This window comes from Scyliorhinus canicula, chromosome 18 (assembly GCF_902713615.1).
Source record: "Scyliorhinus canicula chromosome 18, sScyCan1.1, whole genome shotgun sequence".
Taxonomy (NCBI): domain Eukaryota; kingdom Metazoa; phylum Chordata; class Chondrichthyes; order Carcharhiniformes; family Scyliorhinidae; genus Scyliorhinus; species Scyliorhinus canicula.
In genome coordinates this window covers 111,670,014-111,696,415 of record NC_052163.1, presented here as the reverse complement: position 1 = coordinate 111,696,415, position 26,402 = coordinate 111,670,014, and the positions used below count along the sequence as shown (strand labels likewise).

The 26,402-nt window shown below is 44.0% G+C and overlaps 1 protein-coding gene across 1 annotated transcript in view; it reads right to left on the bottom strand.

The window, feature by feature from the left end:
• ell (elongation factor RNA polymerase II) overlaps window positions 1-26,030 on the bottom strand; it is a 172,709-nt gene extending 146,679 nt beyond the window's left edge. The window contains exon 1 of the mRNA XM_038776846.1: window positions 25,848-26,030. Coding sequence (XP_038632774.1) covers window positions 25,848-25,982 — 135 coding nt within the window. The 5' untranslated portion in view covers window positions 25,983-26,030. The remainder of the gene's footprint in view (window positions 1-25,847) is intronic.
• Window positions 26,031-26,402: the final 372 nt, after the last annotated feature.

Genomic DNA, 26,402 nt, shown 5'->3' with positions numbered 1-26,402 from the left:
CTCTTAAATGACCTGGAAAATTACTCAGTTGCATCAAACCTGTTACCAACAGCTCAAGGAGGCGCACCGCCACTTTCAGGGCAACTAGGGATGGGTCATAAATACCAGCTTTGCAAGTGTTCACCCACATCCAGAGAATTAAATTATTTCGTTTCAGGAAAGGCTAGGGTTTCTTAATCACTCCATATCAACTCTTCACTTTGTCGAAGCTTTATGTTTTGAACTCATCCGTGCAATCACAAGAATACCAATCAATGTCAGGGGAACAACTTTATACTGTATAAGAGAGCCTGCTACAGTATAAAGTTGAGTATTGTTAAAAAAATACTCACCTTTGTCACTCAAGTTTAACTACATATTTGATTAAACTTCTCTTGTTCCAGCTGTTCCACCCCTTATATACAAGTACATTTTTAATTCTGAAGGATGGTGCAAACTCCAAACATTAACTCAGTCTTCTCTCACTATGGATGCTGCCAGACCTGCTGAGTTTTACAGCTTTGTTTTTTTTCCCCAGATTCCAGCATCTGTAATTATTTTGATATTACATAAAGCTGAGCCACTTAATGGCGATTTTCAGGAACACAACCACCACTTGCAGCGAAGGATCTGTAAAAGTCACCTAAATTATCAGAGCAGCCAAATGGGGCTTGAAGTATGACCCCAAGAGCAACAATCTGTCAGTACTGCACTAAACTGTCAGCCTGGGTGAGGTACAGAAACTGTACATGTAGGACTAAACTTAACAAACCTCTACACTCAGAGATGATGGTAATTCTGATGCAAGGTCACAGACCTGAAATGTTAACATGTTTTTTCTCTCCACAGATGCTGCCAGATTAGATCCAGCATTTGTTTTTAACTTCAGATTGCCAGAATCTGCAAGATTTTTTTTTTGTCTTACCAAGAGAGATTAATTGACACTAAACCTATTCAATTGTCCTTTCCCTGGTGCACACACCTCACTCCCTGATCCTATACAACACAGTAAGAAGTCTTACAACACCAGGTTAAAGTCCAACATGTTTGTTTCAAACACTAGCTTCCGGAGCAGTGCTCCTTCCTCAGGTGAATTAAGAGGTATCTTACAACATACCTCTTCATTCACCTGAGGAAGGAGCAGTGCTCCGAAAGCTAGTGTTGAAACAAACCTGTTGGACTTTAACCTGGTGTTGTAAGACTTCTTACTGTGCTCACCCCAGTCCAACGCCAGCATCTCCACATCATGGCTATACAACACAGTCAGAGTTCAACTGTACCAACCTAGTACAACTGGCCATCAGACCCTGACCAACCCACTAGTCTAACACAGCCTGGCACATGGGATTGCATGGCACGTTCAACTTCATCAGACCTTCACAAGATGTCCATGATTTTCCGATATAAAAACTGTTTGTGGTCTTTTTGTTTTCTCATGGGAGTGTCCCTTTAAGAAATGTTTTTGTCTTATCACATGGCTTCAGTGATGTCATTGTTTTGGTAGCTGAGTTTTTTGCTTTCATTTTCACATTTGGCTTCTGTATTCAGATAGACAAGTATCTTGGAGTGTTGCTGTGTCTACATTTTAAAAATGTAAATGTAAAAATGATTATTTAATAACTTGAAAATAAATAACTGTTTTCTGGAAGAAATTCAAACCTGCCGTTTTGGAATGGGCACAAGAGCATCCAAACCAGATTTTGAGTGCTGTGGGCTGGGCCACACCTTTGCAAAGGGTTTTCTGGTTTATGGGATCTTGTTATTAAATTGGAACAGTTTAAGGGGGAAATTTATTAAGGGTTATACATAGAGTACTGTAGCTGTGTGGGGTATTTTTGTTGGTAATTGATAAAAATGCTTAACTGTGTGTGTTTCTAAAAATGCTAACTAAATTCACAGAATAAACTTTGTTTTTGATTAAGGTCTCTGTTGAACAACACCCGAGAGGCAGACCCTTGTGATCATTGTAACCAAAATAAATAAACAGTCGTAGGTCAGGTGAACGGCATGATATACTTTGGAATTTTCTAAACCCTGGCCCATACCCGTTTCCTCAATGAAGCTGAGCAGTTTGTTTATCTTTAATAAATGTGTCAGTTTTAGTTAGAGCCGGCACGGTTAGACTCAAAATGACAAAAAAAATTCAAATGTACAGACCTTTCATGAACACTAGTTACGATCTGTAACAGCCCTGATTCAGTGTTGAAGGTTTCCTTCAGAATTGCAAACTACATTTTATCCCGAGGATGCCACTTAAATGTGAGATCTTACTGGTCGAAATACAGAGGCAGCAACATGACAGATAAAGTAGTGCACATACACTTTCTGTTACATGCAAACATTACTCAAACACAGTTTTTCTCCAAGCTGAAACTGAATGTTCAGGCACAGCATTACAATGCCCCCTCCCCTTGCTCTAAACTGGGAACAATTGCAATATTACAGCTGTATTGTGGAGTAGGGTGGGTAGCTGTTAATACAATACAATCAGCACAATTGAAATGAGCTACTGTGCTGTCACTGAGCCAGATGGCATTAGCCATTGTGTAGGATTCTGCACACGTTTCATTTAGACACTTGGGAGCTTGTTCTGCCCAGCACTGTACTGTTTATAGCCTCGGAGCGAAATCGCTACACAGCTAAAATGTGACTGCTCCTTGATGGCCTCCTGGGTAATGACACTACTGTGTGTGAATGAGTTGTTCCACTCTCATTAGGAACATAGGAACAAGAGACGGTCATTTCCTGACTCAGGCCTATTCGCCTTTTAATATAATCTGCAACCCAACTTCATATTCCCATCTTTGCCGCATATCCCTCAATACTTTTAGAATACAAAAGTCCATACATCTCAGATTTAAAATTAACACTTGATCTGGCATTATTTTCCATGCTGAATTGGCTGATTTCACCAGGACAGAATTAGGATTGCTCCATTTGACCTCAGTGTCTCAAAACTTTGGCTGGAGAAATCATCCAGAACTCTGCTCCTATTATTTTTGAATAACTCCTGTTGGCAAGTGCCCGCATGGATGGATTCAGAGTGCAGAGGATTGGGAAGGCCGGTGATGCTTTCTGTGGTTCAATAGCCTATTGAATCTGGGGTAGCACGGTAGCATAGTGGTTAGCACAATTGCTTCACAGCTCCAGGGTCCCAGGTGCGATTCCCGGCTTGGGTCACTGTCGGTGTGTAGTCTGTACGTTTTCCCCCAGTGTGTGGGGGTTTCCTCTGGGTGCTCCGGTTTCCTCCCACAGTCCAAAGACGTGAAGATTAGGTGGCTTGGCTGTGCTAAATTGTCCTTGGTGTCCAAAATTGCCCTTAGTGTTGGGTGGAGTTACTGGGTTATGGGGATAGGGTGGAGGTATGGGCTTGGGTAGGGTGCTCATTCCAAGAGCCGGTGCAGACTTGATGGGCCGAATGGCCTCCTTCTGCACTGTAAATTCTTTGATTCTATGACAATTGTCATGCCTACCGGTGAGCCACTATTTGTGTTGTTGGCTCCAAAACATACCCCAGAAACAGTCAATGCATTTAGAAAACCAGGAATAACATTTTTAAAATATAAATTTAGAGTACCCAATTCTTTTTTTCCAATTAAGGAGCAATTTAGTGTGGCCAATCCACCTAACCTGCACATCTTTGGGTTGTTGAGGTGAGACCCAGGGAGAACGTGCAAACTCCACATGGACAGTGACCCGGGGCCGGGATCAAACCTGGGACTTCGGTGCTGTGAGGCAGCAGTGCTAACCACTGTGCCACCGTGCTGCCTTTGATACAGCAGTGCTAATCACTGTGCCACCGTGCTGCCTTTGATACAGCACTGTGCCACCCTGAATAAAAATATATCTAATGATAAATTGTCTGTCTGCATGCACACTCCAAAACTAGCTACATCCCAGGAAATTGATGTTGCTTTATAATTCCTGATGTGTGGGCATCGCTGGGCAGGTTGCATTTATTGTCCATCTGTAGCTGCTGAGAAGTTGTCGGTGAATTTTCTCAGCGAACGTATATTTCCTTTAATGGAAGAGCTGAAGATCCTTCAGGATCACAAAAAGCGTGCCTTTATCTAAAATATTTATTGTAATAAATAGGGTTATGAATTTTCAGAGAGAGGTTATACGGTGGCAAATTGGGAGGGCTATGTTCTAAATGTGTAGGGCAGTCATAGTTGAATGTTCTATCAATGATGGTGGAGTGAGATAAAGATGGGATGTATCGAAAGGTTTAAGATGCTTCCTGGGAGTTGGCAAGCTGTTGAGGTTGGGTGGTGAAACAAGTACAAAACTGCACAAGGCACTGAGCTTGAATTAAAGCGCCTGCAGGACAGAAATCACCGAAAATAATTTCCAAGTTACTTCTGAAACTCCCTTCCCAAAAAAGCTGTTGCGATTGGGCTTAACTGAAAATTTCAAAACAGAGATTGATAGATTGTTGTGAGGCAAGAGCATTGGGAATTATGGAACCGATGCAGGAGGGGCTGAATGGTTTCCTTCCTGTTCCTGTGGTCCTTTAGTTTTCAACATACAAAGTCCTGTCCATGTGGCTTGTTCAAGGCTGTCCATGAAGAAATTTGCATCTTGCATTGGATTACAGACAACATAATTCTTGCAACATTTAAAAACAAACATCTGTAGGTAGGGTACAACTGAAATAGATAAAGCGCACAGATAAAGGAGCATTTCTAGTGTCCATAATGGGCAAGTGCAGAGCACAAGGGAACAGATGAGGAATTGCCAGCTTTGTTCCCAAATGTGCCTGAACTAGTTAGTGGACGACAGCCAGAACAGACGTGGAACATGTTCCAAGAGGCCCTTGAGCACAAAGGAAAAACAGCATCAGTCAATGTTCTCGCTGCCGATTGTTTCCAGCTGGAAGCAAACAAGTGTGAATGTTGGATCAGAACAGGAAATGGCTCCGCACTGTTAAACACTATGGACGAGTACCCCACCAACACTTGTATTCCGTACCCGTGTCAAAAATTATTAATTGGTTCAGTGAAGCTTCAAAGAATTAGGACCAGAAGATCCAAGGTATGATCCCTGATCAATGTAGATGTAGGGGCTCTATGATTGACCTCAAGATCACGGGCTGCAATGTTGAGGAACCAAAAGAAATGACGAGCTGGAAAACATACATCCACAGCGAATGCATGATAGAAAACAGTTTCTCAAGGCACAATTTTGCTGCATTACTGAATTTTCACATCGTCCCTTTATACCTGTTCTTCTGTAAAATTGACAACTTTATACAGTCAAATATCTTCACAGAACTTTCCACAGAACACTTGTAATTTTCAAAAGGGAACTGGATAAATTCTTGAATGTGAAGTGAATGGCTATGGGAGAAAAGCATAGACAGTAGAATTAATTAGATAGCTCTTAAAGAGCCAGCACGGGCATGATTGATTGAATGGCCTCCTTCTGTCCTGTAAGAATCTATGACTCTGGCAGTCAGTTCCCTAACAATTACAGTCAATTTTTTTCATATAATGAAACCCACCTGCACTAAGGATTGAAGAGTGATTGTATTGTGAAACCAGAGCACACCCAGAGAGGACAAGTGGGTAAGAAGATTGAAGACACAGAAATTCAGGCAAGTATCCCCAATCCTGTAGCCTCTTCTGACAAACCCTTGGGTGTCTCGCCCCATCACCGGGTAATCATTTAACCTGAACCTCTTGAAGAGTCATACAGACTTGAAACATTGTGTTTCTCTCACCACAGATTCTGCCAGACCGGCTGAGATTTTCCAGCATTTTGTGTTTTTCTATCAGGTCTAATAATCCTGACATCTTGAAATATCGAGAGCACACTCAAGTTACCTCGGCACAAAATACAGAGGTTATTCTTCTGAGCAAGCCCCCTACCCAACAACATGTTTATGGAACCCTCCTGCACTTTCCAACTGATCAAGACAAATATCGGGTGGGAGAGAGAAGAGTAACTTTCATCCCTTGGCTTCGAACATCTCTCACAGATCTATTTTGAATAGTCCAAAGCCAACCTTTTCTGCTGGATAGTATCCAGTGTCAATGCAACATTCGATTGATTGCACTGGTATGTGGTAATGCTGGTTTTGCAGAAGCAGAGAGCTAGACTGCCTGTAGAATTCAGCCCAAGGCCACTTCAAACAGACCTTTCTAGCAGTTTACATTCTAAGCATTAAAAAATACTACCACCCCCCCCCCCCCCCCCCCCCCCCCCCCCCCCACCCACCCCCACCCCACCATTGAGTAGCTGTTAGCTGTGCAGACCAGAGCATTCCAGGTTTGATCCCAAACCTATGCTAAGTCAGATCAATCACTGTTTGGTCTTGATGTAATCCAACAACCTCTAATTGAAAATAAGTATGCGCCATGAATAGTTTGTGGGGGAGTACTGGTGAATAGCATATACAGATAAACAGATATGGAATAACTACCTGGACGAAATACTGCAGGGCTACCAGAGTCTAAAGAACAATACCCCAAGCAGGTGCCAATGGCTGCAGTGGGAAAAATGCATGAAAACAGTGGGAGAGGATGACCTGGAGACAGGCAGCAGCTTCTAAGAGTGGGAGAAAGGAGGACCGGGAGACAGGCAACAGCAGCTAAACGAGCTACCTAGTCTAGTCCAATCGTGGCCCCAGAGCAGACTGATGGCATTGAGAAAAATCAAGTTATGACAACACAGGACAACGTGTAGTTAATTTGTTGGTGAGTATTTTTTCTCATTCATCTTACAAAACTCGATTTATTTTAGCAATTGTAAGGTAATGGCACGGCAGCACAGTAGTTAGCACTGTTGCTTCATAGCGCCAGGGGCCTGGGCTCGAACCCCGGCTTGGGTCGCTGTCTGTGCGGAGTCTGCTCGTTCTTCCCGTATCTGCGTGGGCTTCCTCCGGGTGCTCCGGTTTCCTCCCGCTAGTCCCAAAAGACGTGCTTGTTGGGTGAATTGGACATTCTGAATTCTCCCTCAGTGTACCCGAACATGCGTCGAGTGTGGTGACTCGGGGATTTTCACAGAAACTTAATTGTAGTGTTAATGTAAGCCTACTTGTGACACTAATAAAGATTATTAATAGTGTTAAAACTTATTAATTGGCTGGTGAATATTACCTATTTATCGCACTAGGGAATTTTAATCATGGTAAGAACATTTTTTTTAAATTTAAAGTATCCAATTTATTTTTTATTCCTAACTAAGGGGCAATTTAGAATGGCCAATCCACCGGCCCTGCACATCTTTGGGTTGTGGGAATGGAGCTCACACAGACACGGGAGGAATGTACAAACACCACACAGACACTGGGATCGTACCTGATCTTCAGCACCATGATGCAGCAGTGCCACCATGCCACCCCAAGTCGAACATTTATTGAAATAAGAATATAAGCACAGGTAGAACTAGAGACATCAAAGTTTTATCAGTAAAATAATAAATTAAACACTAGAAAAATAGCAGGGAAAGTGGTATGTGGTGGCTGTAGAATGTGGGAGCACATAATATAGGAGTCTTTCCTATTCAGTTCCTTTTGTTCCCATTTATTTTGGTCCATGGACCCATAATAAAAATGTGCCTCTCAGCAGAACACTCAAGGTTGAAGCCGCCTGCTTGTCAGGATGCTGCTGTGTTTCCAGGTTTTCTTTGAAAGAAGTCAGACTCCTCGGCACCGAGTGGATCTCAGGAACCAGGTCTGGAGGAAGCCAGGGGTCGATTGGTTGGCTGGCAACCGGTGGGTTGGTGAGGGACAGTGTTCTGCCTGTTATTGGTTCGTGCATGATGCTTTCAGAGAGAACTGGACAGAAGCGTTTAGACCTTAGAAGTGAAAGGAATGCTTCCTCTCCCTCCCCTGTTTACTGAGGTAAAAGAACTGCTTTATTGTTCTGAAAGCAGTGTGCCCAGCATATCCTTGGCTGAGTTTGGAATGCTGCTGAGTCTGCAGAGAAGATAAACAGTCTTGCCAGAGGGAAACCACCTTGAGCCTAGAATGAAGAAGTATTTAAAAGAAAGCTGAACTTCATAAAGACACAAACTGTCATCCCAGTGCATGAAAGATACTTATCCTTTTATTTTTATTAATATTTTCTTTCCCTTTCCCCTTTGTGTGTGTATATAGAGAGTGAGGGTAGTTCAGAAGGGGGTTGGAAAAGGGATGATAAGACGATCAGTCGCATTTTCTGACCATTAAATTATAGTACTGTACACAATATAAGGTTACTTGTGTTAAAGTTACAAATTTGGTGACTGCAGTTTATTGGGCTCCGCATGGACCTTGGGTATTTAAAAAAAAATCTAATTTTACCTCTGTTGCAACTTCGGGTCAAATGGGGCTGGAATTGACCATGCAATAGCCCAGGGTATCGTGACACTGGACATATGTGTGGAATCAGTGCCAAATTTATGATGGAACCGAAACATGGCTCTTCTGTTTTACCAATGTTTGGCTGGAGGAAATTGTAGCTCAACCAAGGCTGGGTGTCAGACAAGTAGTTTGACAACATAGAGGCACTGGAAGGATTAAGAGGTGATGCAGAGCTGGGTGTCATCAACATCTTTGAATCGTGTCACCAAGGAGCAGCATAGAGATGGGTAAGATGGGGATACCAATGGTAACTGTGATTCCCCCCCCTCTCTGTTGGAAAGTGCACATGTGAACATTTCTCGAGAACAAGATTGAGGTCAGCTGTGATACCTTCCAAGAAGGAATCATCTATAGATACTCACTGCTTAACTCATACTTTGGGAGGGCCGTGGAATGATCTCAAGGTGGGAAAGCACCTACAAGAAGGTAGAAAACCTGGAAGAAGGGAGTTGGCAAGCTCTCTTAAAAGCTGAACACAAGTCGATTACTAGTAATAAAACAGAAAATGCTGGGAAAACTCAGCAGGTCGGCAGCATCTGTGGAGAGAGAAACAGCTAGATTCCTCTCTCCATCGATTTATTTCAGAATTCAATTTATTTTTTCTTTCTTTTAAATTTCGAGTACCCAATTATTTTTTTCCAATTAAGGGCAATTTAGCATGTCCAATCCACCTAACCTGCACATCTTTGGGTTGTGGGGTGAAACCCACGCAGACACAGGGAGCATGTGCAAACTCTACCCGGCCACTGTCCCAGAGCCAGGATCGAGCCCGGATCCTCAGGGCCGTAGGCAGCAGTGCTAGCCACTGCATCACCGTGTCACCTAGAATTCAAATTTAATCATCTACCATGGGGTGAGTCTGGAACTCCAGAACATTACTCTACTGGGGCTGGTTAGCACAGTGGGCTAAACAGCTGGCTTTTAATGAAGAACCAGGCCAGCAGTGCAGGTTCAATTCCCATACCGGCCTCCCCGACCAGGTGCCAGAATATGGCGACTAGGAGCTTTTCACAGCAACTTCATTGAAGCCTACCTGTGACAATAAGTGATTATTAATTATTTGATGTGTATTTTTTGCAGTTTAGTGACCTATACTACTAGGCCACAGGACAAAAACTTTTTAAACCCTGCAGAAACACAACAGCGAAGGGGTTGGCACTAAACATACCAGGCATGCTGTTGGTTTTATGACAGATGCTGCCAAACCTGCTGATTCTGTTGTTTCAGATTTCCCACATCCACGGTATTTTGCTTTTATATTAGTGCCTGCTACTAGCAACTTGGGTAACTTCTTTGCTCAGTGGTGAGAATGTGGGACTTCCTACCACAGGTAGTCGTTGAAGCAAACATGAATACATTCAAGGGGAGGCTAGACAAGGATGAGAGAGAAGGGAATAGAGAGTTACTCAGGTAGATTTAGATGTGAAAAGACAGGGTGAGGCTTGGGTGATGCACAGACTGGTTGGGCTGAATGGCCTTTTGTGTGTTGTATATCCTTTGTAATCCAATGTAGCTCTGTAAATAAAGTGCTCAGGATTCGCGCTAACCTATGGCACAATACCACAATTCAAGAGGTATAGTGATTAGCACTGCTACCTCACAGCACCAGAGACCCATGTCCATTCTGAGTTTGGAGTGTGGAGTTTGCATGTCTTCCCCATGTCTGCGTGAGTTTCCTCCCAGTCCAAAGATGTGCCGGTTAGATGGATTGGCCATGATAAGTTGCCCCTTAATGTCCAACAGTTAGGTAGAGTTACAGGGATAGGGCAGGGGAGCGCGTCTAGGTGGGGTGCTCTTTCAGAGAGTCGGTGCAGACTCAATGGGCCGAATGCCTCCTTATGCACTGGAGGGATTCTAAGAGTACCAGCATTCAACAGTGGAGAAATATATTGAGCTTGGTGTAACGCAGAAAACCTGTCATGTTTCAAATTATAACATTGCTGACATGTGAGAGTTTCTAACTTGTTAGTGATAAAATGTAAGCTGTTATTTGTTTCAAGCCTGCAAACTGAGAATGGAGCCATGATGTCTATGGGAATCTGGTTAGATTATTTGATGTGGTAATTCAGTATTCAATGGGAAATCACACTTGCATAAAGGGACAGCCAAGCAGAATCATACCAAAGGTAGTATCACAACTGGTCAACCCTGGAATCTGAGCAACTCCTATATTGACTGACACTTCTGTAGCCATACAAGGGCCTAGCTTCCTGCAGATTGGTTCAATCAGATAAATACTGGTAGAAATTTCTGCACACAGCATATTTTGATGATCTAGAATGCAATGCCTGAAAGGGTGGTCAAAGCAGATTTGATAATAACTTTCAAAGGGAATTGGATAAATATGTGAACGGGAAATATTTGCAGGGCAGGCGAGTGAGACTAATTTCTTCTTCAAAAAGGCAGACAGGCACGATGGGCCAAGTGGCCTCTTTCCATGCTGTTTCATTCAGCGAAACAGAGTTCCATGACTACAAAAGTGTGTGTTACTGAAATCAAAATATCTTGCTATTTTAACTTTTTAAAAATTCCTTAATGAGACATGGACATTTCAGATTAGGCCAGCATTTGTTGTCCTCGAAAAGGCGGCGGAATGGGCAGCACTGTGGCGCAGTGGGTTAGCCCTGCTGTCTCACAGCGCCGAGGTCCCAGGTTCGGTCCCGGCTCTGGGTCACAGTCCGTGTGGAGTTTGCACATTCTCCCCGTGTTTGCATAGGTTTCGCCACAACCCAAAGATGTGCAGGCTAGGTGGATTGGCTACGCTAAATTGCCCCTTAATTGGAAAAAATGAATTGGGTACTCTTAAATTTAAAAAAAAAGAGAAGGCGGTGGTGAGCTGCCTTCTAAATCCACTGTAGTCCATCTGGTGTAGGTGTATTGATCAAAAATTAGACATCATTTTATCTGCTGAATTCTACTACAAGTGCTACTTAAATTAATGTTTAGCCTGAGTCGATCATGGTTAGGTTTCTGGTCAGACCTCAAGAAGGCCCTGCAGGGTAGCACGGTGGCCTAGTGGTTAGCACAACCGCCTCACGGCGCTGAGGTCCCAGGTTCGATCCCGGCTCTGGGTCACTGTCCGTGTGGAGTTTGCATATTCTCCCCGTGTCTGCGTGGGTTTCGCCCCCACAACCCAAAAATGTGCAGAGTAGGTGGATTGGCCACGCTAAATTGCCCCTTAATAGAAAAAATAATTGGGTAATCTAAATTTTAAAAAAAAAGAAGGCCCTGCAGCCTGTACAATTTTAAAAGCAAAGGCCAGCAATATCTATTAGTTGCAATTTGTATTTCACACAAGACCAAGTTTGGGGTTTAGAAATGTTCAAGTTTATCTAAGGGAGGTGACTTTGCTATTTTAGCGCAATGAAATGAAGACTGAATTTTAACATGCAGTGAAACCTTTGCATGGCCCAGAAACCAAAGAATGGGGAAATTAATTTATGGGGCAGGTCAGACTTCATTATGAGCTATCCAACCATTGGGACATCAAAGTCTGGGCCTCTCACATAGAATGCTACGTGCACCATCAACATGACCACCATCTCCTTGGATTAAGCAGACTCTAACCACTTGCTTGTAAACAGCCGTGCCACAGGCTTCTGAACTTGGATTTACCACCGTGCAACGTCTGAACAAGAAACCAGAGATGGGAAGGGCATCATCCGAGGCCACCCCTGGCTCTAGCAACATGTCAACGCATGGGATTTATGGATGGAGTGGAGGGAAGAAGTGGAAAGAAAGGAAGAAAGAATATTATGATTTATAATAAATGTTGCAGCAGCTGCAGATTTTATTCAGCAACTGCCAATGAGCATCAGCAACCTGAGACACTTATTGAGTTCCCATTTATTGAATCATGGAATGGTTACAGGACATGAGGCAGCTATTTGGTCTGTTGTGTTCATGCCAACTCTCTGCAAAAACTATTCATCTAGTCTCACTCCCACCCACTTTCCTTCAAATTTCTCTCTTCTGGTCCTTATCCAATTGACTTTGAAATCCATGACGGAGTCTGTCTCCATCATACTCAGGCGATGTATTCCAGATCCTACTCCCTCAATGCGGAAAACAAAAATCACTTTATGTAGCCAATCTACTCTAACGGGATTTTGAATATTTCTATCAAATCTTCTCTCAAACTTCTCTTCTCTAAGGAAAATAACTAGACAGTCTCCAATCGATCCATATAACCAAATTCTCTCACCCTTGGAACCAGTTTTTTTTTAAATATAAATTTAGGGTACCCAATCATTTTCCAATTAAGGGACAATTTAGCGTGGCCAATCCACCTGCTCTGCACATCTTTGGGTTGTGGGGGTGAGGCAAACTCCACACTGAGTGATCGGGGACCGGGATCGAATCCGGGTCCTCAGCACCATGAGGCAGCAGTGCTAATCACTGCGCCACTGTGTCGCCTTACCCTTGGAACCATTCTTGTACAATATTTTCTGCACTCTCCCTGAAGCTTTCATGTCCTTCCCAAAGTACACTGGCCAGAATTGGACCCAATAATCCAGTTAAGGCAAAGTAGTGTTTCATAAAGGCTCACCACAACATCCTTGCTTTTGTACAGTACGCGGCATTCATAAAGCCTAGGATTCTGTATGCCTTTTCAACCTGCCCTCCCACCTTCAATGATTTTCACACATATACCCCAGGATTCTGTACTTCAAATATAATGAATGATTTTGAATTGACTTGGGCGGGACGGTGGTAAATTGGTTAGCATTGGTGCCTCACTACGCTGAGGACCCAGGTCACTGTCAGTGTGCACATTCTCCCCGTGTTTGCATGGGTCTCACCCCCACAACCCAAATATAGGTGGACTGGCCACACTAAATTACCCCTTAATTGGAAAAAAAAAGAATTGGGTCCTCTAAATTTATTTTTAAAAGAAATAAAAATGATTTTAAATTGACTTATGCAGACAAATATGGCATCCATTTTCCTCACAGTTGGATCCTACAAACAGGAAAGACCAATTAATTTGGTTTTTTTTTGCAGGTGCAATGAGAGAGAAATGCTAGCCAAGAAACTGAGAACTTCCTGCTCTTCTCAGAATAGTGCCATGGGACCTTTGACATCCACCTGAATAGATAGTTGTGTGAAGTCGCAGCTGACAGACTGTGCCTCTAACAATGCAGCACTCAGTAACAGCTTCAACTAAATGTCCCAATATACTTCACAACATTTTAAAACAAAATGTCACCATGAACCACGAAAGGAGGTTGGTTAGGTTATTAGGACAGGTGATCAAAAGCTTGATCAAATAGATAGACTTTAAGCAGCATCTTAAAAGGTGGAAAGATAGAGGCAGAGAGGTTGAGAGGAAATTCCACAGTTTAGAGCCTAGGTTACCTCTGCACCAGCCTAGATTATACACAAGTCTGAAAGTTGAGCAAAAAATAACAAATATATTAGTCTGAAGGGAAGAGGGAATTCACAGCAGGCACTGACTTGGCAAGTTAACAGTCACAGGCTGATCATTTATAGAAGCACAATGAGCTGAAACAGAACTGTTATTCAAAAGGAGCCCACAGACCAATTACAGGAAGGCACTTCTCTGCTTTGGTGACAATTGAACAAAGCTTTTGAGATACTGTGCTGACTGTGCTGACAGGTTAATGTCCCAATGGATCAGCCAGTATACAGAATGGTCAAAACTCTCTCAAACTGTGCTCAGGCAACAGACCCCTTAATTTGAGATTTGGTCACTGCCCTCCCTGCCCCTCCATATAGGGGGGCCCTTTACCTTTGATCAAGAGACACGAGATCTCACATCTGCCGAGATTGAATTTGTGCATTGGCTAACCATTCAGAGCAATTAGAAGATGGGGCAAGACAGGCTGCTTTTAAAAACTGATTACGGTCTGCTGCATGTTGCCTCACACACCTAGCAGTACATACAGCACAAGACAATCCGAGCAGCAAAAACAGAAATGTTCAACTACATTAGCCTTTGACACTGCTTCCCAAAGATTCAGCAGTGTGGTGCTGACCCATGTAGGCCAGAATAGACCAGATTTGATCTGAATCAAGCCAGGAGTAAGAGCCTCTGTACCACAGGTTCAAGTTGACCAAAAACATATCCAAATCTTACTGCTCATCACTACAAGAACTCCAAACCTGTGGGCCAAATGGTCTACTTCTCCTATGTCTTATGGTCTTGACATTGACAGGATGAGGTGCTGCTATTACACTACCATTGGTAGCACAGTGGTTAGCACTGTTGCTTCACAGCGCCTAGCACTGTTGCTTCACAGCGCCAGGGACCTAGGTTTGATTCCCAGCTTGGGTCACTGTCTGTGCAGAGTCTGCATGTTCTTCCTGTGTCTGCATGGGTTTCCTCCGGGTGCTCCGGTTTCCCACCACAAGTCCCGAAAGACGTGCTGTTAGGTAATTTGGGCATTCTGAATTCTCCTTCTGTGTACCCGAACAGGCGCCGGAGTGTGGCAACTAGGGGCTTTTCACAATAACTTCATTGCAATGTTAATGTAAGCCTACTTGTGACAATAAAGATATTATTAATAACAACTCTCATTACAATTGTGAGACAGGTTGGTCTTTTCCTTACACAACACGCCATATAAATGCAAGCTGTTGCTGATTTGATTGAGCAATCGAGTGAGGTATGAACTGATGGATAATCTCGAAAATGTCAGTAACGGTGAGGAGAAACGGTGTGGCAACTGGATGTGGAAAAAGGTCAATGATCTTTACTGACCCTCTACATATGAAATGAAAAAAATGAAAATCGCTTATTGTCACGAGTAGGCTTCAATGAAGTTACTGTGAAAAGCCCCTAGTCGCCACATTCCGGCACCTGTCCGGGGAGGCTGGTACGGGAATCGAACCGTGCTGCTGGCCTGCTTTAAAAGCCAGCGATTTAGCCTGGTGAGCTAAACCAGCCCCTATCACACAATCTGTAAGGCAGAAACCAAACCATTTCACCCATCATCCCTGTGTTTGCTGCTGTACATTGGTGAGCCTTCAGCTGCCCAGAACCTGAACTCTGAAATTCTCTCCTTAAACCCATCCACCCCCCACTCACCTGTTAAGATGCTGTTTTTGATCACCTATCCAAATATCATGCAGCTCCATGTCAAATTTTGTTGCATAATCACTCCCATAAACTGGTGCCGTGGGATGTTTCCCTATGTTAAAGATGCTATATAAATGTAAGTCTGTGTAAGCCATAAGTCCTGACTAAATAGATGGATAAGAGAAGAGTACTGTTACAACATTGTGAAATGGAGATGAGTCAAGCATGGACGCAATACAGGGAGATAATACAATACGAAGGAAAAACAGAGTTAGAAAACAGTGTATGATGCTGACAAGATTAGACTGGTGGGGAATGAGTTTTGACCTTGGTGTTAAAATGATAATGTAATCCAGAGGAGATGGGGACAGAATGAATCTCACTAAAACACAAATTAAATTACAGCCTTTAACTAATCTATTACCATTCCCCCTTCCAATATGTACGCTGGAGTAATCTTGTGAATTCCCTCCCATTTACAAATCGCTCCCCAGCCTCACTCCAACCCACTGCAACAACAGCATTCAAAGATGCATCCCCACATCCTAACCAGGCACCATTTTATTCCTAGTTCCCCACCCCCACCAGTATCCTCTTGCAGCATCCTCTTGCAGCCTGGAACTCATTTCCAAAATCTCACCTCTGTCCGCCAAACTCCAGACCTTAAAACCTTTGCTTCCCTGTAATCTTTCTCCCCCTTCCCCGGTCAGAGATATTCTGAACATGAGCAGCCTTGCAGAACTTTTTAAAAATAAATTTAGAGTACCCAATTCATTTTTTCAAATTAAGGGGCAATTTAGCGTGGTCAATCCTCCTAACTTGCACATCTTTGGGTTGTGGGGGCGAAACCCACGCAAACACAGGGAGAATGTGCATACTCCACACGGACAGTGACCCAGAGCTGGGATCGAACCTAGGAACTCGGCGCCGTGAGACTGCAGTGCTATCACTGTGCCATTGTGCTGCCCAGCCTTGCAGTACTGAGAGTTAAAAACATTGCATGGCACAATTCAGTCAACTGTGCCAAGTGTAGGGGGTGGCACGTGGTGCAGTGGTTAGCACTGGGACTGCAGCGCTGAGGACCCGTGTTCGAATCCCAGCCCTGGGTCACTGTCCGTGTGGAGTTTGCACATTCTCCCCGTGTCTGTTTGGATTTCACCCCCACAACCCAAAGATGTGCAGGTTAGGAGGTGGATTGGCCATGCTAAATTGCCCCTTCATTGGAAAAAATAATATTTGGATACTCTTAAAAAAAATATATTTTTTTTTTCTTCTATAGTGTGCCAAGTGACATATGGATGCAGCATCAGGCTGTAATCGACCCACTGGAGCTGGTATGGACAGAATAAGGTTATCTAGCCATAACCTCAGTGGTGTGATCAGAAAACAGAGTACATACTGCCCACCCACCCATTCTTCGGTCTCACGTGCAATGGGTCCCGCAGCACAAATCAGGAGTTCTTTGGGGAAATATCAGAGGGAGAGAAAATTATAGAGAAAAAAATCCAGTAGAATTTAGAGAGGGTAAAGCAAAGATTTAAATGATAGTTTCAAGGATGAGGGGCTTCAGCTACGTGTGTAGTTGGGTCTGTTCTCCTTAGGCTGAAGGCTGAGAGGCGATTCGAAGGATGTGTTCAAAGTCACAAAGGTTAGCACGGTGGCACAGTGGTTAACATTTCTGCCTCAGAGCCAGGGACTCGGGCTCGAGTTTGCACATTCTTTGCGTGTCTGCCTGCCTTTCTTCCGGATATTCCGGTTTCGTCCCACAGTTCCAAGATGAGCCAGTCAGGTGGCTTGGCCATACTGAATTTCCCTTAGTGTCTAAAGATATGTAGATTCATTGGGGTTGCAGAGTTGGACGGGGAAGTGGTCCTGAGTGCAGTGCACTTTCAGTGGCGGGGGTGCCAACTCGGTGGGCTGAGTGGTCTCCTTTTGCACTGTAGGGACTCTATGGATTATGGATCCAAAGATATCTATATAACATATTAAAAATACGTTTCTGCACTTCCAATAAACGTGCAACATCATAAATTGTCTACACAAATTGCCTTGCTGCAACCATCTCTCCTCAACTCCAGTGAAGGCCATGTTAAGCCATCCGGGGCTGAAATAATGAAATTCCAGTGTGACTAGCTTATAGCAACAGTTTTATTAATGTGTCCACAGGAAGTTACAAAGCAAATATAAAAATAAGGATAGTACAATGATTGAGTTCCACTTGCTTGACCCGGTTATCTACCACAATCTACCTCCACTTCACTGCACTTAGTCTTGGCTCCCCATGTGCAATACTGCAGAAGATTGACAATTTAAGTAAATTAACCATAAATATCTCTAAACATTAGTACAGGTTACACTATGTACAGTAATAGTTATTTCTTAAATAAAAGCAACATACTGCAGATGCTGCAAATCTGAAATAAAAACAGAACATGCCAGAAATCTCAGGAGGTCTGGCAGCATCTGGGGAGAGAGGAGCAGAGTTAATGCTAACATGGCCGTTCCCCTTCAAAACAAGTATACCATTTTGGATGCTGTTGGGGGGGGGATGACCTACCGGGGGAAGGCCCTAGTGGCAAGGTCTCTGGCACTGAGTCTGGCTCTGGGGCTCAGAAGGGAAGGGGGGGGGGGGGGGGGGGGAATAGAAAAGCAATAGTAATAGGAGATTCAATGGTTAGGGGAATAGATAGGAGATTCTGTGGTCGCGAGCGAGACTCCCGGAAGGTATGTTGCCTCCCAGGTGCCAGGGATGTCTCGGATCGTGTCTTCAGGATCCTGAAGGGGGAGGGGGAGCAGCCAGAAGTCGTGGTGCACATTGGTACCAACGACATAGGTAGGAAAAGGGGTGTGGAGGTAATAAACAAGTTTAGGGAGTTAGGCTCGAAGTTAAAGGCCAGGAGACAGAGTTGTCATCTCTGGTTTGTTGCCGGTGCCACATGATAGCGAGGCTAGGAATAGGGAGTGAGTGCAGTTGAACACGTGGCTGCAGGAATGGTGTAGGAGGGAGGGCTTCAGGTATTTGGATAATTGGAGCGCATTCTGGGGAAGGTGGGACCTGTACAAGCAGGATGGGTTGCATCTGAACCAGAGGGGCACCAATATCCTGGGAGGGAGGTTTTCTAGTAGTCTTCGGGAGGGTTTAAACTAATTTGGCTGGGGAATGGGAACCGGATTTGTAGTCCAGCAACTAAGGAAGCCGATGTTCAGGACGCCAAAGCGTGTAGTGACGCAGTGGGGAAGGTAACACTGATAAAGGAGAGTACTTGCAGGCAAGGAGATGGGTTCAAGTGTGTATACTTCAACACAAGAAGCATCAGGAATAAGGTGGGTGAACTTAAGGCATGGATCGGTAGTTGGGACTACGATGTGGTGGCCATCACGGAAACTTGGATAGAAGAGGGGCAGAAATGGTTGTTGGAGGTCCCTGGTTATAGATATTTCAACAAGATTAGGGAGGCTGGTAAAAGAGGTTGGGGGGGGGGGGCATTGTTAATTAGAGATAATATAACAGCTGCAGAAAGGCAGTTCGAGGAGGATCTGCCTACTGAGGTAGTATGGATTGAAGTCAGAAATAGGAAAGGAGCAGTCACCTTGTTGGGAGTTTTCTATACGCCCCCCAATAGCAGCAGAGATGTGGAGGAACAGATTGGGAAACAGATTTTGGAAAGGTGCAGAAGTTACAGGGTAGTAGTCATGGGTGACTTCAACTTCCCAAACATTGAGTGGAAACTCTTTAGATCAAATAGTTTGGATGGGGTGGTGTTTGTGCAGTGTGTCCACGAAGCTTTTCTAACACAGTATGTAGATTGTCCGACCAGAGGGGAGGCCATATTGGATTTGGTACTTGGTAATGAACCAGGGCAGGTGATAGATTTGTTAGTGGGGGAGCATTTTGGAGGTAGTGACCACAATTCTGTGACTTTCACTTTAGTAATGGAGAGGGATAGGTGTGTGCAACAGGGCAAGGTTTACAATTGGGGGACGGGTAAATCAATTCTTGTCTGACAGCATTGTAAGTGCATACGTTGGGAACATAGGCTGTCAGGGAAGGACACAAGTGAAATGTGGAACTTGTTCAAGGAACAGGTATACGTGTCTTTGATATGTATGTCCCTGTCAGACAGGGAAGAGATGGTCGAGTGAGGGAACCATGGTTGACAAGAGAGGTTGAATGTCTTAAGAGGAAGAAGGAGACTTATGTAAGGCTGAGGAAACAAGGTTCAGACAGGGCACTGGAGGGATACAAGATAGCCAGGAGGGAAATGAAGAAAGGGATTAGGAGAGCTAAGAGAGGGCATGAAAAATCTTTGGCAGGTAGGATCAAGGAAAACCCCAAGGCTTTTTACACATATGTGAGAAATATGAGAATCACTAGAGCGAGGGTAGGTCCGATCAAGGACAGTCGCGGGAGATTGTGTATGGAGTCTGAAGAGATAGGAGCAGTCTTGAACGAGTACTTTTCTTCAGTATTTACAAACGAGAGGGGCCATATTGTTGGAGAGGACAGTGTGACACAGACTGGTAAGCTCGAGGAGATACTTGTTAGGAAGGAAGATGTGTTGGGTGTTTTGAAAAACATGAGGATAGACAAGTCCCCCGGGCCTGACGGGATATATCCAAGGATTCTATGGGAAGCAAGAGATGAAATTGCAGAGATGTTGGCAATGATCTTTTCGTCCTCACTGTCAACAGGGGTGGTACCAGGGGATTGGAGAGTGGCGAATGTCGTGCCCCTGTTCAGAGCGGGAATAGGGATAGCCCTGGGAATTACAGGCCAGTTAGTCTTACTTCGGTGGTAGGCAAAGTAATCGAAAGGGTACTGAGGGATAGGATTTCTGACCATCTGGAAAGACACTGCTTGATTAGGGATAGTCAGCACGGATTTGTGAGGGGTAGGTCTTGCCTTACAAGTCTTATTGACTTCTTTGAGGAGGTGACCAAGCATGTGGATGAAGGTAAAGCAGTGGATGTAGTGTACATGGATTTTAGTAAGGCATTTGATAAGGTTCCCCATGGTAGGCTTATGCAGAAAGTAAGGAGGCATGGGATAGTGGGAAATTTGGCCAGTTGGATAACAAACTGGCTAACCGATAGAAGTCAGAGAATGGTGGTGGATGGCAAATATTCAGCCTGGAGCCCAGTTACCAGTGGCGTACCGCAGGGATCAGTTCTAGGTCCTCTGCTGTTTGTGATTTTCATTAATGACTTGGATGAGGGAGTTGAAGGGTGGTCAGTAAATTTGCAGATGATACGAAGATTGGTGGAGTTGTGGATAGTGAGGAGGGCTGTTGTCGGCTGCAAAGAGACATAGATAGGATGCAGAGCTGGGCTGAGAAGTGGCAGATGGAGTTTAACCCTGACAAGTGTGAGGTTTTCCATTTTGGAAGGACAAATATGAATGCGGAATACAGGGTTAACTGTAGGGTTCTTGGCAATGTAGAGGAGCAGAGAGATCTTGGGGTCTATGTTCATAGATCTTTGAAAGTTGCCACTCAAGTGGATAGAGCTGTGAAGAAGGCCTATGGTGTGCTAGTGTTCATTAGCAGAGGGATTGAATTTAAGAGCCGTGAGGTGATGATGCAGCTGTACAAAACCTTGGTAAGGCCACATTTGGAGTACTGTGTGCAGTTCTGGTCACCTCATTTTAGGAAGGATGTGGAAGCTTTGGAAAAGGCGCAAAGGAGATTTACCAAGACTTTGCCTGGAATGGAGAGTAGGTCTTACGAGGAAAGGTTGAGGGTGCTAGGCCTTTTCTCATTAGAACGGAGAAGGGTGAGGGGTGACTTTATAGAGGTTTATAAGATGATCAGGGGAAGATAGAGTAGACAAGTCAGAGACTTTTTCCCCGGGTGGAACAAACCATTACAAGGGGACATAAATTTAAGGTAAATGGTGGAAGATATAGGGGGGATGTCAGAGGTAGGTTCTTTACCCAGAGAGTAGTGGGGGCATGGAATGCACTGCCTGGGGAAGTAGTTGAGTCAGAAACGTTAGGGACCTTCAAGCGGCTATTGGATAGGTACATGGATTATGGAAGAGTAATGGAGTGTAGATTAATTTGTTCTTAAGGGCAGCACGGTAGCATTGTGGATAGCACAATTGCTTCAAAGCTCCAGGGTGCCAGGTTCGATTTTGGCTTGGGTCACTGTCTGTGTGGAGTCTGCACATCCTCCCCGTGGGTGCGTGGGTTTCCGCCGGGTGCTCCGGTTTCCTCCCACAGTCCAAAGATGTGCAGGTTGGGTGGATTGGCCATGATAAATTTCGTTTAGTGTCCAAAATTTTATGATCTATGATTAACCTGGGACAAAAGTTCGGCACAACATCGTGGGCCGAAGGGCCTGTTCTGTGCTGTATTTCTCTATCTATCTTAAGTTAAATATGATTCTGAAGACAAGTCAGACCCGAGTATTTTCAGCACTTTGTTTTAATTATAGTATTAGTTTCATCTTGGAAACATTGGAGTAGAAAAAAAACAACTCAAATCACATCCCAGTATTTCAGAAAACATTTAGAGAGAATTACTTTCACAGACAGATACACTGCAATGCAGGTTCAAAGCACAATCAAACTGATGATTCAGAAAGTGTGGATACAATGCTGACTCCACATCATCCCAAATAGATTAATCTTGAAGCAATTTATCATCCTTCACCAGAAATACATAACGATAATACGTGTATCGTGTATTGCCATATTTCAACAACTAGGGTGGTGACTGATGTAAGTAAAATGGCAGCCAATGTACTCCAGCAATGTACCACAAACAGGCAGAGGAATTAATAATGGGTTACCTTTTTAGGTGGTTGGGGTGGGGGCACTGGCTGTCTCAGGGAGGAATCTTATCAAGGACTCATTGAAAGATCTTAAACTTGCACCCAGACTGACAATGAGCCTCTGATTTATGCCAAAGGATGTTGCCTCTCTTATGGCAACACACGCTCAGTCCTGCAATGAAGTAGCAAGCTCGATTCCATGATCAAGTTCAATTCCCACAGCATTAATACATAGAAAGCGCTATCAATGGCCTTAGCTGACACAGACTGGGATGGACATGGATGCAGGATCTCGGAGGATATGCCAGCTCTCCAGTCGACAACATGGAGGTTTGTCCAAATACATCCTATATTCAACAAGATAAATCTATCTCACCCAATTACAGCTATAGCAGCCTCTCACATCCATCAGTAAAATGATGGAAGTCATCAACAGTGTCATCAAGAGGCATCTCAACAGTGTTCAGTTTGGATTCTACCAGAAATACTTAGCTCCAGGCCTCATCATGTGAGCTGGCACAACACAAGAATGGGCTTAGTCACCAGAGCTCCATTCAAATAAATACGGGACCAAGGAGCACCAGCAACATTGGGGTCAATGTGAAAACCTTCCAGTGGCAGGAGTCATGCCTCATACAAATAATATGCTTATGGTTATTGGAGGTGAATTACAACAATCCTTGGATAGCCCTGCAAAGATTCCTCTCAGAGAGGTATCATCTGCCTAGACAACTTCAGCTGTTTCATCAATAACATTCTCTCCACTATCAGATCAGAGTGCTCACCTGTATTCACAACTCTTTCAATAATGAAAGCTCATGCCCATCTTGCCCAGACTTGTCTGACAAGTGTCAGGTAATATTTGTGCCTCACAAGTACCAGCTAAAGACCATAATTGCCAAAGACCATAATTGCCTAATACCAATCGGTTGTGTGGTCCATCGCCCAGAGATGGCAAGGTCATTTTTAGCAGTCCCATTGACATTGACTAACTCAGCAAATTTTTGAATAGACGGCAGAGAAATCGCTGAATGCAAATACCATGTCAAAGACTGCTATTAAAAGCTCTCTCCTTCCAGTAACATCTGTTTTCATAGAATGTTTTACAAGAATGTTCTAGGGGTGAGGGACTCACTTCGAAATACACTCTTGAACCTTGCTGCAGTCTGAGGGGAACATTACATTGATGATTAAATGGAGAATCCCCAGAGTAAAGGAATCCGGAGGCATTTCTACTACCTATACATCTACTTTCCCCAAAACATATATCCAGAACAAGTGCATCACCTGCTCATCATACTAACAGATGCGGAGAACAATTTAATTACATGAATAGGAATGCTTATAAGACCGGTGTCCATGGAAAATGACCAGGAGTACAAGACTATGCAAACAGTAACAGCATCTGATAACCAAAATGGAACCAATTCTGAGACTGAATGTGGAAATTTACTTTGTTAGAATCCAAAGGTTAGCGTTGTAGCAAGGTTTTTAATCTGTGAAGTACACAGCCCTGGTCACTGCTTCCACATTCTCACTGCCTGATAATTAATCAAGCACTTTTAAGTCACGCTCCTCACTAAATGCTTATTAAACACAGATAATTGGGAAGGGGCATCAAGATCATACTGATAAGCTAGAGTAGAGGCTGCCAGCAACCTCATGTTCATTCAGTCCATTTTTTATGGGCTAACTCTTTTAATGGTGCAAATCAAAACTAATCCCACAAGCCCAAATATCTCTCAAACCTTGCCCATGCTTCCTCACCTATTTATCTGCTTTCTGCTTGGAGGGAGGGACAAAACTCAACTGTATCTCAGGATCTTTAGTAAATACAAAAAAAAATCTTCCTGAAGCAGAGCTTAAAATTCTGCCCCAAACCTTTAAGATTAAACAGCAAAGTGGAAACTGAAATGAATGAGTGGAATGTGTTCAGAGTTCTGCACTCCAGAGAGCCCGGACTCGGGTCATTAATAGCAAACAAAGACTGCTCCGAGAGCCAATCTCAAACCCCATCCTTTCCCAGAAAAATATATTCAGAGGAGAATACTGTAACAGATTTCTGACCTTTCAAAACTTTAGCACATTCATGAACATGATTTAAGATCCTGAGGATTCCCACAGGAATAGTTACAGATCCATTTCAAAAACTTTCTAAATGTATAGAGTCCTTTTTTTTATTTCTTCAGAAACAAATGTCTCGAAACATGCGGATGGAAGGTGTGCGTGAAGCTTGGACCAAGTGGCTATCTTCTGTGCGGAAACATTTTGTGCAATTATATTAAACTTAGTATTTTCTTACACAGAAACAGGCCATTTGGCCCAATAGGTCTATGCTGGCACTGATGCTCCATACGAATCTCCCACCTTAGCTTATCAAACTAATAGCATACCATTCTATTCCTTTCTGAAGAGTCATGCAGAATCAAAATGTCAACTGTTTCCTCCACAGATGCTGCCAGGCCTGCTGAGTTTATCCAGCATTTTCTGTTTTTATTTCAGATTTCCAACATCTGCAGTATTTCACCTTTATTCCTTTCTTACACATTTATTTAGTTTCCCTTTAATGCATCACATCAGCTATTCTTTGTGGTTATGACTGACATATTTTTGACGTTTTTCCAGAATGCCGGATTTAATTTATATGGGGCTATCTTTTGTTTCTGACCTCTGGTTTTAGTTTCTGCCAAAAGTGGACATATTTTCTTCACATCCGCACTATAAAACCCCCCAATATTTTAAGTAGATTGATCTGTCACTCATCCCATTTCACCTTCACAGATCAGTCAAATTTAAGACGCTAAACAGCAGATAAAAGATCATTGCAAAGCAAATTCCAGCGTTTTCATGGATTACCCATCTCTGCAGCTATCCCATTGGACTTTGAAGACAAATTCCAACTTCACTGAAAGCAATGTGGCAAAGTTCAAATACCTGAGTGATAGTTAATTGTAGGCTTTCAAACCCATTTGCCCCCTCCCTTAACAAGACGGCAGAAACATCAGAGATCTGATTCACTCAAGTCAACTTCCAGCTCCATATAAATTCAAGGGGGGGGGGGGGGGAAGAATTAAGAATTCTAAACTTTGGGCAAAAGGATACACTCGATTAAATAAAGAAAGATCTCCAGTGGAAATTATTGCATTTGCAATAAGTTCAAGCACTAATTAGTCAGTGGCGAGAGCGATCAAACCTGCAGTCGGATCCCTTTAAACGTTGCAGGTCCTGAACGTGCGAAATGGGGAAGATTTGTAGTTTGTGGCTGACGAAAGGTCATTAACCTGAAAGGTTTAATTCTGCCTCTCTGCCACACAGATTCAGCCTGTGTGTGTTTGGGGCATTTTCTGTTTCGAGTTATTAACTCTCCCGACAAAAGACTTTGGATGATTTCTAAGTGACACATAAAGGAAGTGGTTGGGGTATCAGGCAGACCACCCCCTCCCCCAAAATGCCCCAAAAGTTGCCCTTACCGCTGGTGTGTCGGTGTTGGTTGGGGGGGGGGGGGGGGGGAGAGCAGTCTGTCTCTCCACACGACCCCCCCCCCCGGACAGCGGGGGTCGGGGGCCATGGAGGGGGGTATATACCGGCGCTGCCATGGTAACAGCCCCGGGTGGTGGGGCTAGGGCTTTATCTCAGTAGGGCTCGGGGCCTGCTCCCCCCTCCCCTCACACCGCGCGCACACACACTGACTTTTTAAACTCTTTACCTTGCAGTTCTGGTAAGCCTCGAGCGCCCGCAACGCGCTGTCGGTGAGTTTGACATGAAGAACCGAGACATTGCTGCCCGAGCTGAGTTTCCCACAGGAGAGCCCATAGCTCTGCTCCTCCTTCAGCGCCGCCATTTTCCCTCGCGCTGCTTCCCCTCCCCCCCGCGCACAGCCGGGCACCGCGGCCTCCCCCACAGACAACACGCACACACCGCCAGCAACAAAGATGGCGCGCAGCCAATCACCGCACCACGGCTTCGCCCGTCACAAAGATGGCGTAGGCCATCACGCACATAAATGCCTATTAAAAAGATGGCGCCAGTCACGAAAGCCTGCCACAAAGATGGCGACCGCCAACGTGCAGCCCCCCACATTCCCTGTCAAACAGCCAGGTTAGCCCATAACAAATATGGCGACAGTGAACTGAGGTTGCAACATAAATTGCTTGTCAGAATGCAAGATAGTGACCGTCAATTATTAACCAGAAGAATATCAGTAATAAACAAATTATTCATAAAGATTGATTGTAAGTATTAGGAAGTAATATATACAACA